Source organism: Nasonia vitripennis, chromosome 1 (assembly GCF_009193385.2).
Source record: "Nasonia vitripennis strain AsymCx chromosome 1, Nvit_psr_1.1, whole genome shotgun sequence".
Lineage (NCBI taxonomy): Eukaryota > Metazoa > Arthropoda > Insecta > Hymenoptera > Pteromalidae > Nasonia > Nasonia vitripennis.
Genome location: NC_045757.1, coordinates 17110983 through 17137175, shown reverse-complemented (window position 1 = coordinate 17137175; position 26193 = coordinate 17110983). Strand labels below are relative to the sequence as shown.

Below are 26193 nucleotides of genomic sequence, written 5' to 3'. Positions count from 1 at the left end.
ACATGTATATGTATTATCTACGCACACATGCACGCACACAACGAGCCACCCATGACCCCGGCGTAACGACGACGCGCTCGTTTGTCGCCAGCTCTCCGGCTTCCTTTTTCCGTTCGGCGTCGTCGGCGTTGCCGTCGTCCTGTTTTCCTCGACCGGGCTCTCACTATTTCACGAGAGAGCGCCACCCTCGCCGTAGCCTCTGGGAAATTGCTTAAGCAAATTGCGCGGAATGATATTTCGCATTTTATCGCGTCCAATCGGAATTTCCGCGCGCGTATGCGTGTGGCCGCACTTGGCCGAAGGAGAGAGATCGAAGCCGGTGCGGTGGCCGGGGCCGGAGTCGATGTTGTAATTTAGAAGTACGCGTCGCGAACCGGAAAGATGCTCGGGACTGAGCTGCCTGCATAAGGGACGTATTTCGGAACGGGTAGATGTAGCTGCGTTGATTCGGTTATTCGGTGAAGTGGCCGGATGTTCGTGTATGGTTTGGGAGGGAAGGTGTGGTTTTAAGATTGCAAGGCTTGACATACTTTTCCAGAAATGTCATACATTACAAACGACTCGCTGCGCATGAACAAAACAACTGCGTTATTCACCTATCGGTGCCATATTAGGTGCCTACACTTGAGCGCCACCGCACGAAGCAATAATGAACCATCAATGGTTGATAAGCGTTGAATAAGTGCGGACTCAGACAGTGCATTAATAGAATTAAAATCCAGTTATTATTAGAACAAGATTATTAGAATATCAACAAAAGCACTCAGAAGGATAGTTGAATCAAACGTACACCACGCGTATCTACGCGAACACTAATTTAGTCCGCACTAATGAACGAATTCACCGATACGTCACCTTGAAAAAATAAACAAAGCCATGCGATCCTCCAACAATCCACAAAGTAAAGCCAAGTGCGTGCATTGTTTTAACGAGCGACCGCATCGCGGTTCGCTGACTATGCAACGTGAAAAGACGCCTTACGCGCCGCAACCTGCGCTCGTTCAGCTATGAGGAAAAAGGTGAGCCGACGCATAAATCTCACGTATCCATCGCGATTTTTCCCACCCGCGCGTCTACCCTGCGAGCACAGCCGGTGCTTTCCCTTCGATCGACCACGCGTGAAATCTCCCCTCTTTGAAAAAGCTGCTTTGAAACCGCGCGGGCAACCAAATTTTTGCCGGGTATTTAATTTTGCAAAGGGTGTTCTTGGTCTTTCTCGCTCCCATCCACCGCTCTTTTGTTGCGAGCGATTTGTTGAAGGTGAGGATGAAGCTCTTTCAAGTTCGCGTGGTTGTTATTGAGGCGAATCGATATCGCAGAATAATTATTATGCGCTGTTAGGTATAAAGCTTCATAGATGCGGCTTTGACGCCAGCAGGTGCAGCGAGATACCTCGACTGTATATGCAAAAAGAAGTGAACTGCTAAAGTTCCTTTGACGCAATATAAGGATAGCCGTTTCAGCTTACAAAATTTAGACGAAAACCAAAACCTGCGAGCGCAACAAAGGAAAATTATTCATACAGCAGCAGCAGCGTAGGCAACGCCGATAATATTATCTTGCAAGCGAACGCCTCCACGGAACAACGCACGCAAGCCTTCCGCTCTTTGGTGACACAACGCAAAATAATTTCCACACGGTGGCATTTCCATCTTCCACAAAGGCAAAAGTCTCTCTTAATAAAGAGGAAAATTTATACGTGAAGAAAGGGTATGAAACAAGGCTTGAATTTTGCTGAGCGTCTTTCATCAGTACAGGACGCCTGTGCGCGCTTAAACTAAAGTCTCATTAAAAGCCACGAAACTCGGCTTTGCCGCGACTGTTACTACGCTCACGTATACGCGTTCTGCCTCAAAGGCTTCTCAGCCCGGGCAACGACAATTAGTTTTCTTATCCTCATCCTTATCTAACTGGCACGCCCACTGTGTACGTAGGCATTGGAAAATCCATTTGGAAGTTTCGCTCCGTCGGCGGCAGGACTTTCTGGAGCTGACGGGAAAACCTTAAACAAGATGAGGCTTAGCTTTTAGCCTTTGCACCAACGTCTATATCTTTGACACGGTTGCAGAAAAAACTTTTACTTATTTTAAAATCTCTTTTTTCATTCGTAAATGTTCAATTGTTTAGCTATTTAGTTGTTTAGTTATTTTGATTGTTTTTATTGTCGATTATTCGATTGTTTGAATATTTAGACTTATTTGTATAAGATTAGGCAAACAAGATAGGGTACAATACGGTACAGGTTCAATTCTAACATTCAATACGTCCACACAGTGCTATGACCAGATTATACATTTATTGCTTTTTACAAAGTCGGAACAGTATCGAGTTATCTTGTTAACTGTAAATATATCAATACTGCGGTTCTCACCCGCGAAATGTGCATTGTAAGATGAATGAACTATTTTATTTACAATTAAGGGGTCAAGCCTGGGTTAAATCCTGCAAAAAAACAAAAAGATATTCTTCTTACCAACAAATTTTTGATTTGATGTAATTTGAAAAAAAAATTCTATTGAAAATATATACAATATACACCATTTTTATCGAAAAAAAAAACATGTATATACCTTGTAAAATCATTGACCAAAATTCATGACATTTCACTATATAAATAAGTGTTTTTAGTCACTTGCCACGGCTTTTTGGAAGATCCGGACCGTCTTCTTTACTCTATCCGGGCTTAAACTGTACCTTAAACATGCCCCCTCGGACCGATCGAGAGACATTGCTAAAAAATATAAATCAAATACTACTTAATTTTAAGCCCGGATAGAGTAAAGAAGTCGGTCCGGATCTTCCAAAAAGCCGTGGCAAGTGACTAAAAATACTTATTTATATAGTGAAATGTCATGAATTTTGGTCAATGATTTTACAAGATATATACATGTTTTTTTTCGATAAAAATGGTGTATATTTTATATTATATATTATTTTCAATAGAAGTTTTTTTTTTTCAAATTACATCAAATCAAAAATTTTTTGGTAAGAAGAATATCTTTTTGTTTTTTTTGCAGGATTTAACCCAGGCTTGACCCCTTAAGACAGTCTTGTTGGTTTAGATAATTTTTGCGCGGCCCTTTATTTACATGTAGGCAATTAAAATACTTAATTTATAGAGGACTATACATTGTTCAAATACTGTGCTTGGTATAACTATGCTCTCGCTTCAATTATAAATTTAACGTAAGGTTCAATTGAATTTAACTCTTTATTATTGCCGGATGATTTCTAATAGACGTTCTATAATGATCGCAGTGAGGCAAGTAGTTGAGCAACTTATCGTGTAAAATAAATAATTTGTTCATTATTGCAAAAGGATCAGTTCCTTCGCAACTGCCGACGGTTACATTAAGGATCGCATTTGACTTCGATATTTCAAGTAAGGTATAAGCCTCGTCCAGAAACTAAAACAAATTACATTATTAAAGTTTGGATATTTTTAGTTAGCAAAATTATTTGTTAATAAAGTAAAAATTATTCTTACACTTCCGGCAAAAAAGCAGCAGCAATTTTCTTTAACATGTGTTTTGAAAATAAAATGTAGTTTATATAATTCCGCACTCAGGAGAATGATAAGTTGTTTATCACACTTCATAGGTATTTGTCGGGGCATCTGTGATATATATTCGTACCTTTCCTTTACTTTACCTTGTAATTTTGTGTACTCGGCATTTAAAATAAAACAACAGATTTTATTAAATTGTCTACACACCTACATGGATTTTAGAAAAGTAAATGTTAGTGAAAAATATGAAAAGCATAGTACGAAAAACTTACACAACTTGTTTTCGTTAACTCACCAAACGTAGCTTCCCTATGGTTTCGAAATTAAAGTGAGATAAAATCTGAAATAACATTTCTTCCGGTAAAAGTAATATATGCATGTTATGTATATCTATTTTCGTTTTCAGGGGATCATTGAATAGATAATTTCTGTTCCATCCTAAACTATTGGTGTGATCATAAAGACGCATTTGAACCATATAACCATTTACACCATTCCTAAAAATGTGGCAAATAATCTGTAAACAAATATACGAATTATTAAGACTTTTGCAATTTAATCTTAGTTTTAACTACTACTTTACAAAAAGATTTGAATAATCCAAACAAAATCATCAGTTACAAGTTTTGCAAAGTTTCATGTATTAATAATTGTAAAAAAGACAATTTCTCACAAAACTAGAAGACAGATATTTACTAGTTTATTTTATTTTATCTACACGGAAAAACTTTTGGCAACCTAAAAACTCCGAATTTCTCGGAGTATTGAAGACTGTAACTCTGGGGACCTCAGACCCCCACTTTCGAATGTCTCGCCTTCTCCCACCACGTTAGCATGTTTACGCGCCGCGGAGAAAACAGTCGTGGGGGAAAGGCTGCATGCAAGAATGGAAGCCTCAGACTACCAAGAGTGAAATTTCCTAGACTCCAAGAGTTTCAGTCTCCCCAGAATGCCAAAAGTTTTTCGGTGTAGGAAATAAAATACCCATAAGTAGCTGTAACAATAACATATATGTTTTTCACCATGAAATGCCCAATAATGAAAAATGTCTATTGAATTTAAAAACCAACTAAATTACGAATTATCTTTAGATTTCTAACTGAAACTAATAACTTTTGCATTGCGTTCAAGTTAAAAAGCTTTTAAACTTCGAGCTTTAAACTATAATAGAATTCACAACTCGGTAACAACTCTAGTAAAACTTGTGCGCAGTTCAGCTCAATGTTATTATATTTATAACACACACTTAATAGTCAAGTTCGGTTAACGTACCGATTTATGTAGTAATGCTCGAAAACAGCCAATTCATGCGTAGAAATTCTAAACTGTAAAGAAAAATTTGGCAGCTGTAAAATACAGCATACAACACAACTACGACTCTTTGTCTTGTGTAACAAGACACGTGGTTGGATCTAGCACTCGACAGTGAATACGATGAGGCGTATGACGCCGCTCAGTAACAACGTTCTATACTTTCTATTCTGTGGTACTGTCTATAAGCGCGTTTGAAAGGCGACCTCTGTCGGACGAGAGTCGAGTCTATGAGGACGTCGAACATACTGAACACAATAATATCCTACATAGAAAAATTTTATTTGAATATTTTCTACACAAAGATTAATTTTACTTTAACTTGTATATACTTGTGTAGAGTTTTACAGCGGGTAAAATTAATTCTTGTGTTAAAAATATCTGTGTGGAATTTTTCTACATAGAAAAATACGTTGGTATTTTTGTGTACAGTATGTTCGATGTCTTTATGTGTTTATTTGAAAGTACGAAAGATACTTAGCGCAAAATAGCTTTTTCTTAAACTTTGGAAGCCTTTGTCATGTCATAAACTAAGACGAAACTCTTATAAAATTGAAACAAAAATTCTTAACATGTTCAAAAATTAATTTCAGCGATCTTTTGAAATAGCTAGAGCATTTGGTACGCATTGCCCCGATCTCTCCTCTAAGTACCGTAGAAATGTGGTAAGGTGTAAGTGTGTAAAGAGAGGAGGATGAAGGCGTGATCGTTGTATTGTGAAGCATTCAAAATCCTAATCTATGTTCTACGATTTCATAAAACATTAAATAGTAATTTCGCATCTAGCACTGAACACATGAACTTCGATATTTTAACAGCGGAAGTAAGTGCTAATTCACAATATGTATATGCTAACAACAATTTTAAAGAAGTCTGTGGCTGACAGATAAAATTACATAAATACAATGTTCGTGTTTACGAGATTGTTTTTTAACAACGCAAAAAATAAACGTATGTGCAAATGTTAAATTGTTTAGTTGTTTGTTTGATTGTTTACTTTAAATATATAAACATGCTATTTTTACATTCAGAACACATATCTACGCAGTGCTATTGCGAGATTATATATTTGCTGTTTTCCCACCGATAGGAAAGTATCGATTTATCTCATTAAATGTAGACATATCAATACTGTGGTTGGAATTGCAAGACCTTTTGCAAGGCAATAGTCACTCCATCCATACAATGCTACTCCAATAATTATTCAAATCAATTTAAGAACAAAATGATGGTAGACATTATTATATCCGTCAGGCATTTTTCTCAGAATATTTATGCGTCTATACACAGTTTATATAAGTCACACAAGTAAATTAAGGACTAGAACGTTTTTTTGTCTTCTATAGACCTTCTTTTAAAAACATAATGCAGTGACTATTTGTTGTGGAAAACCTTTTTCGATATTCCTTGATTAAGAAACACGTCGAATATTCTTTGGTGGACAATCTTCATCATCAGTCTAAGTTCGTATATGTCATCCTTATAACTTCAATCTCATACTATTCTAACGGTATCGGTCAAACATTATAATTTTTGAAACCATAAAGCGATGTTCGAACCTCGAATAGACAGAACATTTATCACGAGGTCCCTCCGGTAAGAACAAGATAGAAAAGCAATTGCGATTTGTTCTCAAAACTACAATGTTATTCGTATCTAAAGTTGTATTACCTTAAGCTGGGAAAATACGCCACTCATAAACAATATGGAGATGGCCATTATGCGGGCTCTCCCGCCATTAGGCTTTATTATAACTATCTCAAGTCCCATCCGCAGTGGTCAGTGACGGATTAGGTCCGCAGTAAAAATTTGGCGTTCTCGAATAGTTTCCTCCAACTGTTTCTTCAGATCAGTAATTTTTGTATTCGCTGCAGTCAGTGATGGTTGTTGTTGTGCATTAAGCAGTAGTGTTCTTGGAAATGGAATTAGTCGACCATGAGCATCAACTAGTAGTATTCTTGAGAATGGCATTGGTCGAGCCAATGTTCTCCTGCAGTGTTTGGTATCTTTCTAAAACGTGGTTGTATAGACACTTTCACTGAGTCAGTTGTATGCCGAACGAGCCGCCAAAATGTTATGAGCGGGTTCGGGTGAACGTTAGTAACCCGAAAAAGTAAATACATTATTTATAAAAGCGTAACTTGAAACTCAGATGCTTCATTTAAATGTAAGCACAACTGCTCCTAACAGCTATCAGAACCAGACTGAACACAAACAGTAACAATCGTGACGTCGTTGATCTTGTTGCCAGGGGTCGCTATGAGCAATTCTCGGCATTCTAATCGCGCAACGTTAGAACTCGGTCACATCAATCGTAGCTAAATATATTTTTATAGAAATCTGTAGCTGTCAGACAAAATACATAAATACATGTTTACGAGATTCTCTATAACACAAAATAGACTGAAGTATAAATGTTTGATTGTCTAATTAATTAATTGTTTTTTTTTGGGGAGGGGGGATAGGTACGTTTTTGCTGCGTCTACAATTAGCCGAAGTTGCTAACGAATACACAGATGGTAGTATTTTGGACGATATTGCAAACTTGAACTAATTTCCGATACATCAAATCCGATGGAAAATTAAGTCTAGAAGATGTGAATTAGGGGTAAAGGTTGGGTGTTAAAGATTGAGGTAAAGGTCACTGCCAAAATCTAGAAGATTTGCTGCCAAGCTCTTGACATGTAACAACGTTCAGTCAGTCATCCAGAAATTTCCAAGACTATGTTCTACATCCACTATAGAGAATACTTTTTTGTAGCCACCAGATGAACAAACTAATAATAAGTCAATAGTAAACAAACTAAATAGTCAGTCAACAATAATAGCAATAATCCTGCACTAGACATAACAATTATTTTCTGTGAGTTAATACACTGAAAAAAGATTCATGCAATAGCGCCTCCCAAAGTTGTAGAACTGCTTTTTCTGGTCTTTAGAGAAGCCTTTTTGCGTATAGGAAAAGAATGAGAAACCTAGAACGTAATCATTTGGGCGCAGTTGCGGTGCCGCTTCGGCGTCAGAACTAACAAAGTTTTGCGCGCGAAAGCTGATAAAGTAATTAGACGAGAAAAATTACGCTGAACTGCGAACTGAAAGAGCGCAACATTAAAAAGCCATTTGCTCGAGATGGCGTGGGTCATAAAGCGCGGCGGGAGTAGGGGAGGGGGAGGGGTGCTGAAGAGGTCCAAAAAAGCTTCGAGGGAAATCCTCTTATACCGCCACCGATCTGACACAGCAGTGCACTGCCGTCCTTGTACTTCCTAGATGAAATATGGGAATGAGAAAATAGCCAGATGGCATAATCAAATTGAGAGAAACTTTCAAATGCGAATAAGCGTCGACTTCAAGTTTCTCGCTGTATGTTAGACGGAATAGAGTATTAATTCTTGATATTAATGTCTGGGAATGCATATTGAATAAAGAACATCTATTTTTCTTCGTACTCCACTTCATAACTTCAAATTCAACTTACCCTATAATAGTATTGTCTAAATGTATTAGCTTTTTCTTTAATAGAAAATGCACACAGTTCAATGATATCCGCTTCATATCATCGCCACTTATGTTCGTTTTTCACTCATTTTTCTGCATTAATTCTTAATAACTAGCCGCGCAAACGGAATGGACGAACAAACCGCACATTCAGATTTTATAAATGGTGTGTTGTTTAATTGTTTATTTGATATTAGATTGATTAATTGTTTAACGTGTCATTGTTTGTTCGATATTTGTTTTTAAATAGTTAAATATTTAGATTTATGTGTAAGTTTGGAGTAAACAATATGGGTTCGTTATGGTACAAATTCAATTCAAACCTACATACAGTGCTATGACCAGATTATACTTTTGTTAGTTCATACAACGTCAGAAAAGTATCTTGTTTCGTCAGAAACTATAAGCTTATCTATGCGGCGATTTTCGCCCGCGAGATCAGGGATGCAAATTCCGAGACTAACAGCAATATAATTGGCACGCCATTAATACAATGTTACTTGAATGATTTTTTAAAACAGTTCTAAGATATATATAATAAAAGAAGGTTAGTGTATTCCTATATCCACATTCGCTAGATTATTTATTTGTCTTTCACTGATTTATCAAGCAAGTTTTCGATGCATGCACCTACTTTAGTAGACTCATATTCAACTCTCCTTAAGAGGATGTCGACAAAAGCTTCGCAAATCCGCCACGGGGTATTTTGTATTTCCAAACTTTTAGAAAAACAGAAAGTCCGATCGAATTTTTTTTTCGGCAGAACGATTCATTATCCTTAACACTACGGCGCTACAGACTCAGTTTTTTATTTGCGGGCTTTATTTAAAAAGTTTTATGTAAAATTAGATTTTAAGGTTGGCGCTGCAATCGCATGAGTACGACGAAGTACGCGTAAACATCTGTTCGTATTTCCAAGATTTTAGAAAAACAAACAGTCTGATCCAAATTTTCTTTCGGTAGAACGATTTATTAAACGTAACTACGGCGCTACAGAGTCGGTTTTTCATTTGCAAACTTTATTCAAAAAGTTTCATGTAATAGTGTTTTTTGGGACGACATCCCCTTAACTCATACGCTCGTCGCGAAGAACGCGTATCGATATTCTATTGTGTTTTATAGATGAGAGTTGCGCTATAGGCACGAATATAGACGCGCACGTGGAAACGCAAGCAATAAGGGCGTTCGTCGACACGGCTGCGCAGGTATGTACGTGTATAGACGCGCTCTGTGTGCTCGCGATTGGTTTTTTGCGAAAGTCAATACCGGGCGACTCTTGGTCGCGCGCTTTGTTCTACTTGTATTGCCACTGTTGTCTTTTGTTCTGCTCGTATCTGCAGCTTGCGCTTCCGTGTTGCTCCATGGAGGAATTCTAATTGTAGACCGAGCGGAAAAAATTCTATCGATACACTCCATTTGAATGCTATGAGAGCGTGGGTGTCGTGAATAGCCGACTTGATTAGAACATTGTTTTGAGATGTACCATGCAAACTATGGGGGTATGAATCCCGCATTGGAATGCGCGCGTGTATCGTATATCGAAATACCATAAACAATCTGAAATATTTGCCCAAGCTGTAAAGTCGAACTCGCACTAAAATTATTCGAAACCATCGCTACTTTTTCGTTTTGTAACTGAATGGCTTTCGACTAGCCCTTCGCATCTACAATATTGCATAGCGAAAAGCATAAACAAAAACCACGACGTCGGGCAGTTTCTCGAAAACCCATTCTCTGCTGTTGCAACGCGTTCTCTCAATTCAAAATGCCCATTATCATCATTGCTGTTTCGCAATCATAGCACAGCACTCGAAACGAGCAACTCCACACGCGCGAACAATCTCTTCGACACTATTAGCATCATGCATGCAAATCCGTCATATGTATGTGCGGTAGGCGCATATGGCGTAAGACAGCGCGTTTAGCGCGAGGAAGACGCTTTTTCCCTATGCACCGCTAGCGCCGATTCCATGCGGGACGTTCGCCGTCGCCGTAAATCACGGTGCACACGCAGCTTTGCAGCTCCGGAGAGAGCATTTCTTCTTCCTAGCTGAGCAGGGCCACGGTAGCCTGTAGGTCGTCGTAAATCATCTAACGCATCCGGAATTCCCCGCACTCCATTTTTTACTCTCGTGCGCACATGCGTATTGCTGTTTTTATTTACAGTTTAACTAGATAGCTGATGTTCGCTACACGCGACACGAGAGTTTGCGGATTTTGTTCACCCGTCTAATTTATCGATTAGGTTGGATCTAAGCCTGTGCAAGCTTTCAGAGAAATCGTATTGTTAATATGGGACCTAATCTAGTGTCTATATCTAGCAATGTATTTTAAACGAGTCTGCGTTGTTTTCTGACATGGTATGGTAGAATTGAATAAGCTTCGAAATAATAAGTGCCATACATATCAAAATTAATCAACGTTATAATACCAGTAAAATATGAATACACAAAACCTTTTTATGTGAAACATCTAACAGTCTAAAAACACAAATCAAACATTTCGATCTTTTTTTCTATCACTTCAAGTTTGTTCAGTATTTATGTATTCCCTTTCATTGCATGCTTTTCTTATAAAACTTAAGTAATTATTTTTTAATAACATTAAATTTGTATACTTCATATCCGCCAGGTGTGCTGTGGAGGCTCGTTTTTGTATGTATATTTTTATGTAAATAACATTGTCTTGATAACATGAATCAAATTTTGGTTCTATCTGTAGTCATATAGATTACATTTTTGCAACAGTTTAACAGTTGGAAATACTTAACGATTATCGTATTTTTACTTTTACACAAAATTGGATATAGTGTTCTTTATTGTCCAGATCCTTTGTCGAAATACCCGAATTTATTGCTCGTTGTCAAGTTATATTATACCCGATACCGAGAATATACGAGAATACCGAGAATATACGAGAATACCGAGAATACTATTCGAATTTTCTCGATATTTTAGTCTAAATAAGGGTTTATTTTCTGAATATCTAAACCGGGCCTACTCCACCTTCGGCCCTTCAGGTATACCAAACGCAAGTATACTGAACTCAGCTATCCAGTCCCCATGACCAAAGCCATACATCAATCTTTGTATAAGCATGAATAAGCAAGACACCAAAAAGACGCCGAGGGATTAGAAAGTAAGAGGAAGAACGAGTGCGCAGGTATGAGCACAGAGAGAGAGAGAGAGAGAGAGAGAGAGAGAGAGAGAGAGAAAGAGAGAGAGAGGGAGGGAGGGAGAGAGAGAGAGAGGGGGGAGAAGCGGAAGGAAGTTTCCGCTGTCCCCGAAACAGCCTGGCGTGGCGCCGGAAGGGGCTGGCGTGGCGTCGGAAGGGGCTGGCATAGCGTCGGAAGGGCCTAAGCGTGGGTCTTAGCGTCAGTGACAGACAAGCGATGTGCACTTCAGGCTTAAAGTGTATTTAGGCTTAGACGCATGCGCACTACATGAGTCAATTGCATAACGCCTATCTTTACTTCACAACGTCTGGTTATGACTTTTATATATAGGGATATTTCTACGGAAGAAAATGGTTCGTTGTGATAACCAAGTACTTGGTTGGGATAACCAAATTGCTTGGGAAAATACGCACCAACTATTTTGTTGGTATCATTAACCAAGTTAACTTAGTTAAGAAAAATTGGTAACCATAACCAACTATATGGTTGTATTTTGTGTAGTCGCGAGGCGACAAACACTATTTAATCTTGGTTATCTTAAGGTAGTTCACCTGTGACGAGACACGAGTCTCGCACATGTAAATACGTGTGAAGACGGCCGCAATAAACACGGCATGCGCAGCGAGCGCGCGCAACGAACGAAAGGCGAATCCGCACGACGCGGAATGAGCGCGCGCGCGCAACATTCGCAAGGCAAGTCCGCAAGAGCGCGGAGCGCGGCAGCTGGCGAGCGACTCAGTGACGACGCGCCAGGTGGCGCGAGCGGCGTACGCGGTACGCCGTAAACGCACCTACACATATCCGCGCCGCGCGCCTTTATAAGGCAGATCGCGCGGCACGATGAGCAATTCTACTCGAGCTCCACTCCGGGTAGTATCGTGCGCACACGTTACTATAAGAGAGATTCCACATGATTGTACTTCCCTACCCCTTACCCTGTAGCCGTACCGCGTCCGACTTTGTCATCGAGTTTTCATCTACATGATTCTGTGGTCATTGGAGAAATCGATCTGTGAACGTGAGAAGCGCATCTATGTAATGTTTGTATTCGTGTTGCTAGCTCCGATTCGTTTTGTTGACATCGTTCGTCATCGTTTCCGTTTTTCTGTGTTTTTCTGTTCAGCTCCGAAATGACTTTGGCGTAGTTAAAAAGCAAATTTCTAAAAACATATAGTTGCTCAACAGCAAAACAGAAAAACGGAAACGACGACGAACGATGTCGACAAAACGAACTGGAGCAAGGAATATGAATACAAACATTACATAGATGCGCTTCTCACGTTCACAGATCGAATTCTCCAATGACCACAGAATCATGTAGATGAAAACTCGATGACAAAGTCGGACGCGGTACGGCTACAGGGTAAGGGGTAGGGAAGTACAATCATGTGGAATCTCCCTAAGGAACAGCGAGAGATAGACCTGCGCCGACGAAATCGTCTCGTGAGCCCACGTGACGATTTGGTAGATGAACTGAAACCCGAAACTCCGAATTGTCGTCGTGAGCACGTGAGGCAACCCGGAACACCCGAGCGACATCGAGCCTCGTCTACGTGAGCACACGATACCCGGTGCCACCGTAAAAATTCTAACCTACATTCCGACACATTGCTGCGACTCTCTGCCACTGTGAGCACACAGGGTTGAGGGAGTAACAATTACAACACCGGTGATTCACCCGGTCGTGCGCTCACGTCCTGGTGAAACAAAGGTAAATTCCTAACCAACAAAGCCAGCCTTACGCCGATATCTCACGACTCGCTTTATCTCTGTGCGCACACAGGATAAAGAGAGGAACGAGACGAGCGACGAAGATTTGTGGAGTCGTGGGCGTACGACTCCACAAATCCGAGGGATAACCTCAAAACCCCGTTGCACTATGTTGATGTAAAAGCATTCAGCCTCTAGTTTATGTATGGGTTGCGTATATGAATGTATACACGTCTATGTACATTCGTAGGCACACCGAAAGTAAGTTTTGTTTGTATGAGAGAGAAAGAGAATGAGAGGGGTCATCTCCTCGCTGCTCTATGTAAGAGTCAGTTGCCTTCGAGCTACTCGTGTAGACGCTCGACGAAAGCACATGTCTCGTGCGTGTTATAATGGTAAAATAAATATTATAAAATTGAGTGATTATCTTTATATTAAAAAAAAGGATCTGCCCTAAAAGTGCTCCTTTACCAACACACTATCCCGGCCGTTACTGCGCGCATACAGAGCGGTCAAGATCGTTTTTACGCGATACATTCGGATCGGCGTAGCCGTGCGCACACGATTCCACCGTACCGAATGAATTCCTAACCTCAAAACCCGCCACCGATCCGTCATACCGTCACCGTACCGAAACACCGTAGCCGCGAACACCGAATCATTCTTGTAACGAAATCGCGTAGATATTCTTGTAAATTGTCAACCGCGTTAGTTTAAACAATTCTATTTGTAAAGGCGAAATATTTTTATCAAGACGCATAATTGATTTCTGTTTCAGCCGGGATTTAACAACTGATTCCAAATTGCTATACTTTACTTAAGAAATATATTTTGTTATTATTAAAAATATAAAAACAGACTCTTTTCTTGCCCTTTTCCCCTATCCAGATCCTGGAACCGACTGACTATCCAGTCTCCTGGGGAAAGTTAAACCGTTACACACCGGAATATTAATTTTCTTAGGATATCGCTCAAACTTTGTTTACATGTTCAATTAAGTGTCCTCTGCAACGTGATATTTTTGTATCCCCCAAGCGACATTATTTTTTGAGATATTGAACCTTGAAATTTTGTATTTTAACATGGGAAGCCTATACCGAGTCCGAATTTTGAGGACGTTTAGTTGAATTGCGAAGCGAGTTTTCTTAGAATATTTTTTAAAAACTAGCTTATGGTGTAAAATAGTAATACAAATCATGGAGAAAAAATTGGATAGGGAGGCTTTTTTTAAGATATAACAATTCAAAATTTTCATCCCATGCTATCAGTATATCTATATAGGTGCACAGTGTTCCTCTCTCTTACAAGTTTTGAGAGTATTTTGCACTCTAAACAATTTATATCACCATTCTAATGTTTGATACTATGAATTGTAATGTTTTGACATTAGATAACACTGCATAATATCTTAAAAAAGGAATTTTCTAATAAAAACCCTGATTGAGCACCACTGCAGCCGATGAACTACCTTAATCAATATATTGGTTTGTAATACAAACAAAATATATCGACAATGATAATTAATTTTTCAGTACAACCAAGATAATTGTTGGTTCAAGAAATAATTTAGTTCTGATTACTAAAAAAATAGTCAAGTTTGTTTCCAGAACGATGAAGAAAAACATTTTTTTTGATTCTTTTACTTTTTTTTATTTATTATTTATTGTTTATTTATTATTAATTACTACGTTGAAAAAGTCACAACGCGAGCTGAATGAAGGAAAGCGAGGGAAAATGTAAGGCGGCGCCAGGAGGACAGGCGGAGAAGAAACGCCAACGCGCACTGCCGAGCATAATGCGCGCGTCTAACCGACTGGATAGCTTTGTGCATGTACACGCGAATAAAAGGATAACCTAACTCGTTTCACTGTGCCTTTGAATCTGCCTTGTGTCTACGTCCCGTGACAGCGAGGATATTGCTCGCGAACTATGTTAAGAGACGCGTTTTGCAATAGCGTAATGTCACGTGCATTGTACTGTGTGCAACAGATAAAATCGTTGTCATAGGAAGCCTATTCCCATGAATTGTCAAAACAGTATTTCATTCAATAAAATTATTCCCGCATCTTTTATTAATATCGCTTTAAAATTCAAAACACGATATCCGAGAGGCATCCAATTTTCCTCGGTATATTATCATGCCCGCCTTTCCCACACGTGCCTAAGAGCGAAAATTAAAGGAAGCATTGTCTGGGGACCTCTTAGCGATCGATCGACCCCACTAAGCTACGCGCACGCGAGAAAAAGCACAATTACAATATTTGCCGGTCGGATATATCAGCGCTGGCATTACATCGCGATAAATCTCCAGAGTGGAGTATAGCGAGGGGCCAGTATAGCCCCCCTTCGCGGTGTAATATTCGCCCGGGACGTGTGTATGCACGCACAACGTGCCTTCGTATTTTGCGCTTCGAGAGTCGCCCTAAGCCATGCGCTTGCCTCGGAAATACAAGCGTAAGCTGCGGAAGGAAGCGAGGGCTGCTGCTGATATCCATTGTGGAAACGGGAGGAAAAATAAGAAAACTCTGTTTTGGGAGGGATGGTTTTTGGCTGCTGGAAGGAAGACCTGTGTATGTCTATTGTATTGGACAGGGGAGAGGAAAAAATAGGAGCGCTCGAGGGTGGTATAACGTAAAGAAAAAAGGGAGGAATAGAGCGAAATCATGCGAGTGGATGCAAACGACGATGCGAATGAGATGTCTAGACGAGTATCTAGAAGGAGATCGCAGAAGATATGGGATTGAAAGAAATATGTTTGTCTGGGTTGGGGAAACGTATACGATTCAGACAGGCGGTTTTTCTCAAACAACTACAAAGCAAAAATTTAGAAATAGCTCAGCAGAGCTCGTTTAATTCATCATTAAATTAAAAAAATTCACCGGATTATCGTGCCCCAAAGATAAGACTATCCGAACCCTCTTACGCGAACTAAAAAACCGCCCCGGAACGCAAGGCTTACCAACCGTCCATATAAACCTATTAGAGCAATCCCTTATGCACACTTTCGAGATAATCATCTCGGACGGCCGGCTATACGTGCGAGCATTAATATTGCGCTAAAAGCGCTATGCACTTGGCTGGCTCTGGCTGCACTATAAACGCCTGCAACTCGAGCCGTTCGAGATGCGATTATCCGACAACGAGATACTGTGCTTGGGGGGGGGGGGGGGGAAACCAGGGCACGATGAGTCTTGTCTGACAAATTTAATTTCCCTGTTTTTTGCGAGTGCCCGGATATTGCGGCATGAATTTCATTAAAACCAGCAAGAGCGTCGAGTGCGTTTTTGAAACATCGACGCCGGGTACTATACTTTAAAGATAAAAATTGCAGAGTGAAAATCTTTGGGCCAATTTTGACAAAATCGCGGTATCGTTTGGTTGACAACCAATGCATGCGGTAGCTTTTGCGCATTTTAAGTCAAACAAGCTCGACACGCATCGGTTTCCCCTGCACTTATCCAGGCGTGACTCACCATTAGTGCGATTTTCGGAACACACGGCGAACGATAGAGGGAAGACTGCGATACGGGCACAAATGGGCGATATTTTGGGCCGTGACCACGTTGCGGTATTTCAAAACGTACATCCCGCCGTGGGCGCGTGAACCATCGAGTTTTATCGCGGATGTTTATGTCGTGTCCGCACTTTTGGGCAGTGTATCGTAGAAAAACTGTCCTCCGTTTCCTGGTAGAAAAATGAAATAACGCGTTAGTTGGCTCAATAACTTTTAACAAATATCAAAAGCTAAGAATTACAATACTTACTCTCCTGCAAAGAATTCGACTATACTTTCCGCCGTTTTTCTTCAAATAGATGTATGGCGGACATAAAGCGAAAGCCAACACCTTGAGCCTATAAAATACCACCGACGCTTAGAGCCATAAACAAGGAAACTTGCTTACTTGCCGAGCGCGAGCGCGCAACTATCCGCGTCCTTCTCCCATTGTTCTCCCTGATGGCGTAGACGGCAAATCGGGGCGGAATCGTTATCATAGTTCGGCACGAGGCCTTAACCGCCAACGACATAAATACCAGGAGCGATAAACCGTGCACGGTTAAGCGGTCGGCTGATTAATGCGCTCGCGAGCTGGTACTCGTTATCGACGACGACGACCACGCGCCTGTATCTCTCGAGCGTTATTCAGTTCAAGCGCATTACTCGAAATGAAACATAATTGCTTATTACAGTTTATACGCACAACCCCTGTCACAGACGCACACGTCTGCAACGCGAGCAGCGAAGACGAGTCAGCGATAAGAGTCCGCCGAGCCGTACTACGATGCATAGCGTCCGAATGTATCGTAGACGTTAGCTCAGTGGTTAGAGCTCCCGCTTGTTAATCTCGGGGTCCGCGGTTCAAGCCGGCGTCTACTCTTTTACGCTTTCCGACTCGTCTCCACTCCGTCCGTTACATCCTAAAACCCCAAAGCGAAGAACCGTTTCAAAGCCTAGCAAAGAGCTGGACTCTCGGTTATTGACAAAACATTCATTTCTCACGGCAATAACGATAATTGCGAAATATGAATCACGGCCTACTCTTCTCTATCCTGACCGATCCCAATATAATCGATGCTTTTGAGGACAACATGTGTCCGCATACATTTCACCGCTGTACGAGTACGTGCGTCAGAGCTGCACACCAGCGGTATAATTGAGTTCGTCAATTTGCTCGCGCGCGCGCGCGTGCGAGAGAGAGGGAGAGAGAGAGAGAGAGAGAGAGAGAGAGAGAGAGAGAGAGAGAGAGAGAGAGAGAGTGAGAGAACATCGATGAAATATCCGCCCACCTCCACCTGTATCGTGTGTGTGCATGCATTTTCGTGTATTTGGCCAAAGCGACGCCGGATGTAATTTATACGGCGACGTTCGGTTAATTATGAAAATGACGTTATTAATAGAAAATCAGCACGGCCTAATCAAATGCATTAGGCGTTCCGCAAAATGTTTGCTAGGCTTGGAAATTACGGGCATACACGTGCGCGCTCAAGCTTTGATGTATACGCGCGCGTGCGAGATTAAGCGACTGCGCGCGCGGTGTATTTTTCCGCAGAGTTATAATTGAGCTTTGCGACGATATGGAATCGATTATATGTGCAATCGCGCAAATGGGAAAATATGAAATGCAGAGCGGCTTACGCATAAGGGAGGAATCATGGCGATCGGAATGATCGTTTTTATGGCTTTGTCCTTAACGAGGAATTGATATCCCGATGATGCGTCGTGCGCGTATTGATATTGTAATTGTCGCTCGAGATCGTACTTTAATGATATTAGCTGGCAAACTATTCCTATGCGACATCTGCGAGAACCTAATTTACTCAGTGGGAACGTAACGCATATCGCGTAACGTGCAGTACGCGAAAACATCATCAGCGAATTGCATGCACACAACGCTAATTAGCGCGAGGGTTTCTCATTGGTCCATCCGTCATTCGGAGACTCTCCCGAACAGGAAAAAACCACGCGATTATACACAGCGTGAAGAGGAGAAAAATAATCGAGCCGAAAGCCGAAAAAAAATATCGACACACGCGGCATGGATAAATCTCCCGGCATTGACACCGCGGATCAATAACAGCCCGAGCTGAAAAATGAGCCCTGGCTTGAAAACGAATCGTGTTTACCCGAATATGACCCGACGTGCACTCGTGCCTTGATCTCGTCCGCGGGCGATCCATCATCGCGCAGTGGGCCGTAAAAAGGGTTGAACGGACAAGACGTGAAAGTCGGCAATCGATCTTTCGGCGTCTTCGTTCGACGCTGTCCCGAATGGACTCGCTGGATTTCTTTTTCTGACTGCGCCGGTATAATTAAGCGAAAAGCTGGAGAAGATGTATGCGATGCGCTTTTAGCGAAGGTTTGGGCGATTTGTCGTCGACGTTTTTCGTTTTAGCGCGACTAGTTCGAGCACGAGATAGAAGAGTCGTAATGCTGATTACGAATAGTTAAATGTTCATAACTTATTCGCTGAAAATCACTCTTTACCACGAATCACATGGAAAATTGAATAAGAGGTATAAATCAGCTTAATCCGTGGATTACCAATTTAAGTGTCCGTAAATTCCTTCGAGTCGGAACAATTTGTAACGGAACAAGAGCAAATCCTATAGCCCGTTAAAGATTTGTGCTCTCGAGGTTTCCTCTTTTTCTATTTCGGCTCTTGTAGGGATCACTTTACTCTTACTCCAATGCTCGCTTTTCACTTGTTTTCTCATTACCTCTAACGCATGGCCACTTTGCCTCTACCCACACACAGCCTGCAGTATCCGATGTGATCCATTCAGCCCTGAAAACTCTTTGAATCTCATCTCATTTGCTTTTTATCATTGTATAATTACAGCAGCTCAATTTTTTTACGCGACGCAGCAATTGAACCACACTTTAGTGAAGAATAAGATTTTACGTTTCGAAGACGAAGTATCCATGGACAGCAATTCGCTACAGCCAATATTGAAACTTCAGAACTATAATACCTCTACAAAACTATTCGATGCAATGCATCGGCCACTTGCGCTGTTCTATTATTCCGCAGCAGGCCATAAAAACACCTAATACAATCGTAAAATTCTCCTGCCCCCCCCCCCCCCCCCCCTAGCGATAAAAGTATTCGTTCCCAAGCTATACGCTAGCCGTCGCCGGAAATGTATCTAGGATTGCAACTATTCGAGCTTTAACGCGTCACGCGCCGCTCCACACAGAAGACGATCACGCGCGAATAAAAATGCGAGAGCAGTATAGGATACGGGCTTTGCGAGATAAGAAAGCTAGCGTCGCGTGCATGGCTTCTCTCCTTCTACTACCAGTGCGCGACGCCACGACGACTCTGCTTTTCCTTCTAATCCCCCATTTTCCCCGGCTTCTTTGTTTCACTGTGTGCTGCTTCTTTGTATCGAGGAGGGGAAATGGCAAACGACTCTCTCGAGCGCCCCGCCAAGTTAAGACTTGAACTTTTGCCCAGAGATTGTGGGTTATTTGAATAATTGATAGCTGCTGGAGTAGCTCGGATTATGTACGATTACGAATTCTTTCTCTTCTTCTTCGTCGTGAAGCTTTTTTCTGACACGTAAAAAGTGCACGTGTTGACTTTCTCGTTTTGGAAATCATAAAAATCGACGCCACTGGTCAATACGACAGCATCCAAATACAGAACCTTTATGTGTCTCTGGCTTACTAAATGATTCACAACTCACCCGCTTACCACACATATACGATATTCCCTTTGAATCACTCAGCGACTTCCATATTCTCTTTATATAGCATCAGTGCATGGCACTTTCCGCACATTTTTTTTTCTTGTTCGCCCTAATACCATTTCTCCGGCCAGTTTCTCTCTGGCTTTCTTCCTGCCTTTATATGCAACTCCTCTCGTTTCTTCCAGCAGAGCTTTGGCCGCACGGCGGTCGCTTATTTAAAGGAGGCAGCGCACGACTCTCGAGCCAGGGCAGGACAGAGAAGCAGCGGAGAGCCGAGAGAAGCTTTCGGCTCGAAGAAAAGAAGTTGGCAATAGTTGCGAGGCCGCCACGTTCTACGGAAACCTATTACCCATTTACCTTTTACGCGACTCGGACGTATACCGATGCAACACAAAGCTGCACGAACACGCAAGTGCCTCTGCCGCTGCTGTGGCAGCTACGACGACTCGCTGAAAGGAAAGCGCTGAGACTGGATGAAAGGGTTGGCATAGTCTAGCGAGTGAAAGAAGAGATCGGGAGAGGGGGGAGATTCCATTGATTCTGGTAATTTGTATGTTTGCTGAATCGATGAGGCAATGCATTAGTTACAGTGGTGTGGAGAAAAGCGACGGGTTGTGTTTTTCCATAATGTTAGAGGTGCAGCAAAGTAGAGACAAGTATCAATAATATAACCGGTGTAACAGAGGTGCAGATAAGAAATATTCACTGTTCTCGATTACCATTCAAAGCACGCGGCTATATCGTACGACTTGACGCAGCCTAACCAGTTAATAACAAACTCGACCGACATAAATTACCGAGCGTATACCCAGGTAAAAAGAGAGAGAGAGAGAGAGAGAGAGAGAGAGAGAGAGAGAGAGAGAGAGAGAGAAAGAGAGAGAAAGGTAGGAGAGACAAATTGAAAACTTTCGCGATGCTCTTGTTAAGTTTCGTGTGCATCATCATTACCCTCTCCATGCCTCTGTATGAGCATCGTCCGGATCTCGTTATAATACACTCAAGGTATGGGCGGGCACGTGAAATATAGTAATTACACATTTCGGCTGCATTATGCCAGTGTGTGCACACGTGCTCGCGCAGCCAGACAGTCGGATCACGTCTCCTGGCGAAATATCTATGTAAATAATGGCGCGCGCACGAAGATGAGCAACACGAGCTCTGATGTATACGGTGCATGAGAAACAGCGTTTAGGGTGTATTCTTTTGGTCAATTGCTTTTCTTGAAAATCTTTCTTAAACTACGCGCGCTCGTAAATCTTACCTGCATCAAATTGCGAAATACATGCGCTTTGATATTTTTCATTAAATAGTTAATTACTTAGCGTGTAAGGAAAAATAGTCTGGGATAAGTCTTGACAAAATCTGGCTTGAGTTTGATTTGTCTGGCTTACGATTTTTGACTTTTTTAAGTTTGAACATTTCACAGACTTCCGTTCTTACTTCCAAAATCTGGGGAATTTCCGCCAGCAAGACGTAAGCCGGATAATTCAAGTCAGACTTAAGCCAGATTTTAACAAGACTTTATAGACCCTATAGATTTTTACAATTTTACAAAAAATTCATGCAAAAATCGTACGAGTAGTTTAAACACAGAATACATGTAAATACATATACCAGCAACAACGAGGTTTCTGCAGCACCGATTCCCGGTTTGGTAACCCCCTCTGTCTCTTTCTTCTTCCTTCATATCCACTCCAGCCATCGTAATTGGAACGGAGGAGTTTGGACAGAGATGAGGAGCCGCGAGAAGCGACGACTTTTATTTTGCAACCGACTGAAGATGATATTGGCAGACGTCCCTTGACCAAGCTCTTTGACTTTTTAACGAGCTTGCTGTTAGCGGTTATTCACAGGTGAACCACGAATTTAGCTATGCGCGCGGAATAATCCGTCTTAGATGGCACTCAATGCAAATCAAAGATGCATTTTAAGTAAGAGAATTTAGATCATGTTCTTATTGTTGCGAACATTATTGTGTAAATTTTTTGAGCCAATGGCTTTCCAGAATTTAATTGGTCCGCGCATTAGAAACAATAGATAAATTATCAGGAGCATTAGAACATCTTTGGATGTTTGATATGTAAGAAAGGCAAAGGACTTGATACAAAAAGAATTGGTGGAAGATGCAGAAGAAATAGGATATGATGGTAGTACTATTTTAAAAAGAAAATGAATACGATAGTTTGATGGCAAGATCAATGAGGATAGGTCAGAGGGACAGGAAAAGAGGATCAGACAGGGAAAGAGGAAGCAAGCGAAGTAGGAGGCAAGGGTAGAAGTAGAAGCAGAGCGATTTAGCATTTTTGAAGAAACAAAATTAAATATTCTAGATATTCATAGAGGATTCAATAGAATATTGTATTGCTCAATACAATATTCTATTTCACCATACTGTACACAAGGAGCAGTAAAAAATATTAACGGGATTCCACGTCTTATCCCATCTCCTAAGAGTTTTTACCAACGAATATTAAGCGCGTACTAAAAAAATTGCTTGAATTGCGATCACGTTATCTGGTATAATTTTCCCGTCGTTAGCGTGTCCTCCTCGAGCAATTTCCCAAATAGACGTTAACCACGACTGAATTTATGCCCGTCTTATATACCTCGCGAGTCCTAGACACGCGATACCCCCACAGTAAACGCCCATTAATCCAAGAGTTGCATTTTATGCCTCGGGAAAGAGAGAGGGTTCGTCAGAAGGAAATCCAGGCCGAATTAACCGAAGCCGAAATTACGCGGATACAACTCCGCCGCGGCAGCGAATTACTCGTCAAGCAGATAAGCGAGCAAAGAATTTCCTTTGCCCTCTGAGCGCGGAACGGCAAAAAACAATGGAGAGAGAGAGAGAGAGAGAGAGAGAGAGAGAGAGAGAGGGGGGGGATATCTCTCCTCCCCAGAGTGGAAATAGAGAGACTCGGAGCTTAATTCGGTTATTTTTCCGCCGTTGAAGAAAGGAAAGGCGGACGATAATGCCGAGAGGCAACTGGCTGCGCTTTTCAGGCTTTTGTTCGTTTATCGCGCACGTCGAGTATTCCATCGTGCCAGAACAATAAATGCAGCCGCGCGCGCGCCGCTCTAGGAAATGTTTATACGAATGCGCGCGATAAAGACTGAATTAATTAACTTGGCGATGAATCGTTTTTTCATGAATTATTCAATTTTCCTAAACTCGAATCGCATTGTGAGCTAGCCAAGAAACCGCGATGCGATTTTAAATTATGATTTGAGTACCTCTTATGTTGACTGCTGTAGACGTTTCTGATGGTTACGCTGTACGACTGATCTATAAGGGCATTCGAACGATGATCGAATCAAATTTTTAATTAAAGCAGATAAAGAACACACTATATAAAAAACAGCACCTATATTATATTCTCAACGCGGCTTGCAATATCGTAGAACCTCAGAGCTACCCAGAGCGCGCTTTCATAACGAGGCACTCGAGAGCCAATCCCACGCTTCTCCTCGGCCCATCCTCGGATTAAACGCTTAATTGAAGAAAATAAAATAGCTCCGCCGGGATATCCGCTTAAAATAAGAGCAGCCGCGGTCGTATTAACCGGCTGTTCCGCTGCTCCTCTCGAGACACGATGCGAGCATCGCACCTGACCACGTTCGCGTCCAAGGACTGGGCTCGTTTGGACAGTGACCGAGGCCCAGCCAAAATGAAATGCCGTACGAGTCCCAGAAATACCCGCCTATGTTTTAGGCCGTTATATATTATTCGTGCGTGTAATGGAATCGCTCTTCTTCTCTCAGTCCCTCGGGGTTTATGTTTTCTGCTTATAAGCTGCATGGCTACACTACTATCTACACTACGAACAGGTTCGAGGCAACGGAGAGTCCAGCGCTGTATCGTTAAACCGTCTCGAGGGACATGCTATTTGATTTTTTGCGCGCGATTATTAAGTGAAGATTGCAGGTATGCAGTGAGTAGCCAAGCGCGCTGAAATGACTTCGCGAAGCTGGCAGTTCTTAAAATGCAAACACAGAGTGGAACTGAAGAGTTTTTGTACGATTGTGCGCGGCTTGTGGTTCGAGTTCGAAATGGCAGTTCGAAGATACTGACGTCTGTCCGATATTCCGAAGGGATTTGTTTTGTCTCGTCTGTTTCTCAAATTACAACTGTACAGTCTTCACTGAATATCAGATAACAAATTATCATGCTAAATCAATATCAATGTTCAGAATTGATTTACCTTGTACAATGTTAGAGCGATGTTCGTAATGCTTACCTAAAATAAAAAAAAATATGGTTTAACACAATATCGATTATTATAAAATTATTACAACTACCAACTACACTGTTAAGGATAAGGTATGTGTATTAAAACTCTATAAATCTATTTCACACCAACAACAGCAGCAGCAAAAGTTCACGACAAGTCATCCCAGAGCAACAAGGTCAAAGGCAGTTCGTGCCAATGCGACTCGCGCCAGGATCAGTCGCGCGGAGTATATACATTGTTTAACTTTAATAAGCCAGAGCTGCACGCACGTCGCACGCCGCACTTCAAAACGGTTCAGCCACATGATCCTCTATACGCGTTACCTCAAGAATGGCACGCTCTGCAATAACCGGCTTTCAAGATTACGCTTTACACTTAAGAGAGAAAAGATTAAGCGCAGCTCACTGAAGAATTCAATATTTGAACAATTTCATGCAAAAATCAAGCGGTGAACGAGTTTAAAAAAAAGTATCGACAGTGCATCAACCGCAGCGCGACGTTGTCTCTCCCACAAGCTTTCCTCTCTCACCTGCATCGCTCTCCCATCATCCACTTCCGCTGTTCGCAGAAATAAAGCGCCTTTTTACGAGGCCATCGGCATTTTAACAGCCCCGGCGGATCATCAAAAGTGGCGCACGTAACATTTTCCCCGGCAGCAGAGAAGTTAATTTGTCGCGCGCACGGTCTCCACGGGGAGCCTCTCGCGTGCGAGCCATACGCAAAGCAACGCCTGTATATAGAAGGCACACGATGTGTTTAATGGCCCACGCGCTGAGGACGAGTAGTAGCGCAGCGGCGCAGGCGACTGGAGCTGTGTGCATGGGTTTACCGCCGCGGCTGGTGCGCAAGAGAGAGAGAGAGAGAGAGAGAGAGAGAGAGAGAGAGAGCTTGTGTCTCACTTTTAGCGCGGACGACACCGGGCCTCTAATGAATAGACGACGGAATGAGCACCTAATGTGACAAGGTCGTTATCGGGAGCGGTCTCTGCTTACTGCAGAAGATTGAACGGTGAAGATTGAAAATTATCGTGGAAGCGTGTGGTTTTGATATTGGATTCGTGATTTTTCCTCGTGGATTGTTATAGTTAAGCGAGTGGTGGTAAAGTGCAGGGTTGAAGAAGTTCACTGCTTTATCCCGTTCTACTGAATGCGTATTTATTTACATATATTATACTGGTGATTCACAGAAATTTTTCGTTCGACTTGTGTGTACATCTAAGTACTAGAGTTATAGACGTGCTAGCTTTACATGAATCTGTTCTACATTTCATAACAGCACGTTCAATGCCATCATGAATTCGTTGCAAATTTGGCATTCGTTTGCTATTTAAAACAGAAACGCACGATATGCTAATCAAAATTTTATTTCGAATTTGTTCCATACATTTATTCAAATTTCTAGCTGATCTAAAAGCCACTCTCAAGTGACAAAGGTGGTGGTGGAATTTTCACGTAGACCGAGGCGCGAGTGAAAAATTCAATCGAGTCACTGTGCACTACGACGAAATAAAGGACATGGAGGCGCATCGAATTTTCAGAATGGCTTCCTAGTGCTTTTCGCTTTTTCCCTCT

The 26193-nt window shown here is 41.6% G+C and overlaps 2 protein-coding genes across 7 annotated transcripts in view; both read right to left on the bottom strand.

The window, feature by feature from the left end:
* Nucleotides 1-26193, bottom strand: part of LOC100116943 (tyrosine-protein kinase transmembrane receptor Ror) — a 324541-nt gene that overhangs the window by 141221 nt on the left and 157127 nt on the right. The window lies entirely within an intron of this gene.
* LOC100680331 lies at nucleotides 3054-7033 on the bottom strand. 3 transcript variants are annotated; one of them, XM_016986688.3, is made up of 5 exons: nucleotides 6491-7033; nucleotides 4781-4833; nucleotides 3804-4025; nucleotides 3488-3715; nucleotides 3057-3407 (listed from the first exon to the last, which is right to left on the bottom strand). In XM_016986688.3, the coding sequence occupies exons 3-5, from the start codon at nucleotides 3984-3986 to the stop codon at nucleotides 3204-3206; spliced, it is 615 nt and encodes a 204-aa protein (XP_016842177.1). In that variant the 5' UTR covers nucleotides 3987-4025; nucleotides 4781-4833; nucleotides 6491-7033; the 3' UTR covers nucleotides 3057-3203. The 3 variants fall into 3 exon arrangements, with proteins under 3 accessions (XP_016842176.1, XP_016842177.1, XP_032451728.1); XM_016986687.3 differs by lacking the exon at nucleotides 4781-4833 and having other exon boundaries at nucleotides 3054-3407; XM_032595837.1 differs by lacking the exon at nucleotides 6491-7033 and having other exon boundaries at nucleotides 4781-5129.